Source organism: Malania oleifera, chromosome 1 (genome assembly GCF_029873635.1).
Source record: "Malania oleifera isolate guangnan ecotype guangnan chromosome 1, ASM2987363v1, whole genome shotgun sequence".
Classification (NCBI taxonomy): Eukaryota; Viridiplantae; Streptophyta; class Magnoliopsida; order Santalales; family Ximeniaceae; genus Malania; species Malania oleifera.
In genome coordinates, this window is record NC_080417.1 from 109,224,249 (window position 1) to 109,230,074 (window position 5,826).

At 34.2% G+C, this 5,826-nt stretch overlaps 1 protein-coding gene across 1 annotated transcript; it reads right to left on the minus strand.

Moving 5' to 3' along the window:
- Window positions 1-1,208: 1,208 nt before the first annotated feature.
- Window positions 1,209-4,139, minus strand: LOC131148072 (MDIS1-interacting receptor like kinase 2-like). The gene is made up of 2 exons (XM_058097811.1): window positions 1,823-4,139; window positions 1,209-1,561 (listed from the first exon to the last, which is right to left on the minus strand). The coding sequence occupies exons 1-2, from the start codon at window positions 4,137-4,139 to the stop codon at window positions 1,209-1,211; spliced, it is 2,670 nt and encodes an 889-aa protein (XP_057953794.1).
- Window positions 4,140-5,826: the final 1,687 nt, after the last annotated feature.

Sequence of the window (5,826 nt, forward strand, 5' to 3'; positions counted from 1 at the left end):
TTATTTCAAAATACAGTAAAAGTATGAAAAAATATAAAAATCAGAAAAATAGAAAAAATGCGAGAAAAATACTTTGAAACTTAAAAATCATTTTTTCTTTAGTTCCAAAAACCTCCCAACTAATATTTTAATACTTAGAAAAACCCTAGAAAATTTTCAAAATTTGGGAGTGTATTTTGTAAATTATTTTCGATTTTATCCCTATGATTTTAATGCTAGGGTATGAGTTTTTGGGCTTCACGTACCTTAAACTCTGAGGGAATATATATGTATATATTACATTTATTTATTTATTTATTTTTCATGTGTATTTATAAACTCATAAAAGGAGTAACTTAAAGACTTTTTTAAATTACCTTAGGGATAATTTTAAATTAATTAGGTACCGTTCGTAAGAACGGGCGTGTAGGGGGTGTTCGTACCTTCCCCCCACGTAACCGAACTCCCGACCCCAGCTCTGGTAACGTAGGCCTATTCTACCCCTAACGGGGTAGTAATCATGTGTTCTAACCACACTAAAAGGTTAGTAGCGACTTCGACATTCATATTTTTTAATTGAAAATTAAAATAATTTTTATTTCACCGCCCGGGGCACCTGCGCTTTCGGGACGTCGCGACAATATATATATAAGAAGAAATTGTTCTCATGGAATTAGCATTATGTGTTTTTTTCTAGTCTATCTATTTTTGTAGTAAACACCCCACTTACATTAGGCAAATGTCAACAAAAACCCATAGATAGATGCTAAACTATGATTTTGGTTGCAAAGATTTTTCTTTAGTTCCAAAGTTGCTGGGCATAATCAAGAATTTCTATTTTTGTGTTGAAAGCTCTATTCTTTCTTTATGCAATTCTAGATCTCAATTCTGTTTAATGAGGACAATGACCAACAATGTGCATGTCTACACAAAGTAAATATTCCATTTGTACTTGGTATGAAACTTTATCTTGCAGAATAAAACAAGAAAATGTATCTGTGAGCTTATGTGTGGAGAAAGTTATTGGGAAAAGGTAGCTTAGTCACTAAAGATGAAATACTCATTTATGAATCATCTACTTATGTAAATAGTTATACTTCCTAAAAAGGAGATTGATAATACAATTATTTTTATATTCGACTTGAAGCCCAACTGTGCAGAACAATAATATGAGCACTGTTGGTTTTAACTTCTTATTGACTACTACAATTTGCACATACCAAACAAATTTATTGGTTCCATAATTGCGACAATGAAATTTCATGAAATGGTTTGGTTAATGGCTTCCGTTGACCAAGAAGTTCCTCAGAGATAGTCTTCATTGTTGGCCTCGACTTTGGTTTGGCATTTGCACAAGTAAGAGCAAGTTTTGTAACAAGAACAAGCTCACTGGAAACTAGCTGATTGGTTGGAGGTGAAAGGCGTGAGTCTATCACATCATTGAGCATTATGTATTTAGTAGATGGAGATGACAATGAGGAAAGCAGCTCTCCAGGATGCCTAGCTATTATTATTTCTAGTGCCACCACCCCAAAGCTGTAAACATCACACTTTTCTGTAACAACCATGGAGTAGGCAAGTTCTGCATAAAAAATAATAAGATGTTAAAACATGACTCTTCCTAACAATTAATGATATGTACCATGTTCAATCTAACCATCCGCATTATGTTATATTATCAGAATTACAATACCTGCAAACAACAAAATTCTACACATGTTGCGACACAACTAATAAAAAAGGTGGTATGTTAAGATCGACAAGTCACTAAACTAGAAATGATCCAATTAATAATATAAGGAAAATATGAGAAAGTTTAAAAGAAGAAGAATATACAATCCACCTGGTGCAATATATCCATAAGTGCCTGCAACTATTGTTCGATTGGATGAATCAGAGTGTAATAGCCTGGCAGTACCAAAGTCCGACACTAAAGCCTCAAATTGAGAGTTCAAAAGAAGGTTGTTGCTTGATATGTCTCGATGAACAATCGGTGGGATGCAATCATGGTGCATGTAAGATAGAGCATGTGATGTTGTCTTAACAATGTTGGTGCGCTTAATCCAATCTAGCTTCAATGCTTCATCATCATCCCTCAAGGCACAAAATAAGCTCCCCCTTTCAATGTACTCATAAATCAAAAACATGCATCGTCTATGTAGACAAAATCCATGAAGCTTCACAATGTTTCGATGTCGAATATGGGTTAACATGTGAACCTCATTCCTAAAACTATTATCAAATGCAGGCTCCTCAGCTTCCAAATGGTGAAGTTTCTTTAAAGCAACCACTTTCCCACTGGGCAATTGTGCTTTATAAACACTACCGTAACCTCCTATCCCGATGCAGTATCTGATGTCGAAGTCCTCTGTCGCTTCAATAATGTCTTCATATGCAATCCTACCATCATAATTCCATATCGAAAATATGTCTCCATTCTTAATGACACTTGCTTCATTTTTTGTATTCTTTCCCTTTCGATGAGATAGGAAAACAAATCCAAGAGCAAGGAGAGATAGGAATATGCCGATGGGAATAAAAATGGACTTTTTATGTCTTCCTATATTTCTCCTTGTTTTGTACATGAAGCCAATGGGTGCAGGGGATGGAAGGCAAGGAGGGAAAGGTCTCATCTTACCACACAAATTCTTGTTGCCAATTAGTTGCATGGATTCATTATAATTAAACACACAATCATCTATTGGTCCATTGAGGGAATTATACGATAAGTCAATGAAAAATGAATCACAAAAATAAGATGGAAAGGTTCCAAAGATCTTATTATAGGAGAGATTCCAGAAGACGTAAGGTTCCATATATTTGTGTTTCAAAGGTAACCCTCCACTTATTATGTTATGACTAAGGTCAACAAAAGATAAATTTTGAAGTTCTTCTGGAATAGTTCCACTTAAAAAATTTCTACTCAATACCAGTATTTCTAATTTGGAGCAATTTTTCAGATCACTTGGGACATGCCCGCTGAGGTTGTTTTGTGAGAAGTCTAGATAAACAAGATTCCAAAGTCCTCCCATTTTTCTTGGTATTTCTCCAGTAAGTTGGTTCGAAGATAGATTAAGGTACTCAAGTTGGGTTAATTGGGTAAGCTCTTGTGGTATGGTACCATTGAGTTTATTTGAGGAAAGGTTGAAGTATGTCAAATTGGTTAAACGAGCAAAGGCTGAAGGGACTGGGCCAGTGAGGCTATTATTGTGAATGGACAAAAAGTTCAAATTTTTCAAATGACTTAGGGGAGCAATTAGACCTACCAGCATGTTGTTTTCAAGGACTAACTCCTCCAAATTCTTCAAATTCCCTATTTGTGGAGGGATGGAACCACTTAATTGGTTAAAATGGAGGTGAAGAGTCTTCAAACTGATCAAATGACTTAGAGGATCAATTGGAGTCTGGAACTTGTTAAAACCCAAGTCTAGATGCTCCAACTTCTTCAAACTTTCGATCTCTGGTGGGATTAAACCATCGATATGATTACTATATAAGAATAGAGACATCAAATTCGTTAAATCGCCCAAAGAAGAAGGGAGTGGACCAATGAGGTTGTTAGAACTCAAGTGCAGCTCCTTCAAGTTCTTCAAGAGAGCAAGGGACGAAGGGATTGGTCCTGCAAGAATGTTGTCACTGAGATTTAGAGAAATTAAATTTGTCAAATTGCTCATGAGTGAGAGAATGGAGACGTTGAATGCATTGTAAGAAAAATCGAGCTCCACTAGTTGGGTGAGATTAGAGAAGAAAAGAGGTGGCAGCACATCAGAAAAAAAATTATGGGACAGATTAAGGTACTTGAGCTTCTGTAGAGCACCAATCTCGAAGGGAATACTCCCATGGAGACCATTCTCACTGAGATCGAGAAGTTCCAAGTTTGGGAAAGAAGAGAAGTTAATCATGCGAGGGTTCAAATTTGGGTTGCGGATAGAATAAAGAAGGAAAATTTCGGTGACACTATCAGCGTCATTACAGGTTATGCCACCCCACTTGCAGTGACCTAAGCCAGAGCCAAAGCCGGGGGTGTTGTTGCCTGCGGTTGCAGTGGAGTTCCACCATCCACTATCAAGGAGAGCCTTCACTTCTATTTCCAAAATTGACCAAGATGGTACTACTAGAAAGTATAAGTAGTGTAAAAAGGAGCAAAAGTTAGAGCCCATGAGAATAAGAAGATGGGATTAACAGAGGATGAGGATGCCATGCTATATGGACTAAATGTGGTTAATTAATTAATGTGCGTTGTGAGTCCTTAAATAATGCAGGATGGTTGGGTGTTGTGTTTGTCGCCGGCCAAGCCCAGCAAGTCAAAATGTAGCACTATTTCTATTGCTAGTCCAGTCAAAAAATGCATGGCAGTCCATGGCCTCAATCTTTTGTACGAAAAAACCAAACAAAGTAATTAAAAGAAAAGTGAAATGGGCCCTTGTACCTTTTTAGCAGTAGACTCAATAATTTAATATTTAAAATAATAGAAAAAAGGATTCGGGCCCTTAAGCCCACTTGATGATAGCGAATTTTCAACAGCCAATAGGCAATACCCACCTTTCAGCTTTCCTTTCTTTACCTAATACAAAATAAAGTGCGTCTTCCCTGTTTCCGAATTTTGATACAAAATAAAGTGAAACAAAATAAAAATAAAAAGATTTTTTTCCAGGATGCAAATACTCTTCTGTTTTATTCCTTTCAAGTAAGTATAGACTTGAATCGTCATCAACAACAGATATTTTTTTAAATATTTTAGTGATAATTTTTGTAATGCATTTTGTAAATATTTTAGTAAAAATTTTAAATTAATTGTCTACAACTTTAATTGTGTTTTTTTTTTTTCATTAAATATTATATTTTATTATTCGAAACTCTAATTTTGACAAACCCAATAGCTCCACCAAGCAACACCAAATCGGGAAGATGAAAATATTATTTTTAGTTCATTGACGCAATGATGATAATTCATTAGGCAAATCAAAAGTGAGAAATTAAATAAGAGATCTTAGGGCTACAAAAATTAAACTTCGCTTTATTTGCTACTTAAGTAAATCTAGCTGATAATTAAATAATATATAATAACATTTAATTTTTAGTAAAAAAAATTAAAACTTTTTTTCTCCGAATCTTTGATGTGCTCTAAACGATTATGACTCATTTGGTTCAATGAAATAATTATTTCTTAGAATAAGATGAAATAAAGTTTAAATTTTTGGAATCAAGAGAATATGCATTCCTTTTATATTTCTAATTATTTCTTTGAACATGTAATGAGAAATAAATAAACATCTCCACTATAAAATTTGGAAATAATTATTTCTTATCCATTCTTTATTATAAACTCATAGAATATTTCACATTATTATTTGCTTTATAATAACAACATAATTTCTTGCATATCTAATTGTAACTAATCTACTAAAATTAATTTATTTCTAAAAATGGACATTCTGCAAACTAAATGTAATCTTAATTAAATATTTTTTTTTATACTTTTGTTAGATCTATTTAAAGACACATTGGGCTGAATTTTTCCATCTCACCTCATTCCTAAGATACATACTATGTATGGTGGGTGTTTATTAATTAAAATTTTAAAATTTAAAGAGAGAGGATTAATAGAGGATGACCCTGGCACGCTATATGGACTAAATCTGGTTAATTAATAAACAATGCATGGTTGAAGGTTGGGTGTTGTGTTTGTGGCCGGCCAAATCAATGCTACCTCCCTGCCCTTATTTTTCTAAGTGGAGAAAATGATATGCCACTCACTTTCCTAAAACCAATTTGCACTCAAAGCAATAATTTCCAGCTGACTTGACTTCCATATTAATTGAAAGAGGATTTCAAATTTGTAAAACT

What these genes read in the sequence shown, in the direction of transcription:
- LOC131148072 (XM_058097811.1), bottom strand. Translation starts at nt 4,139, where the DNA reads ATGGGCTCTAACTTTTGCTCCTTTTTACACTACTTATACTTTCTAGTA. An exon ending in TTATGGATATATTGCACCAG is followed by an intron (nt 1,562 to 1,822) that starts GTGGATTGTATA and finishes TTTTTTATGCAG; the next exon opens with AACTTGCCTACTCCATGGTT.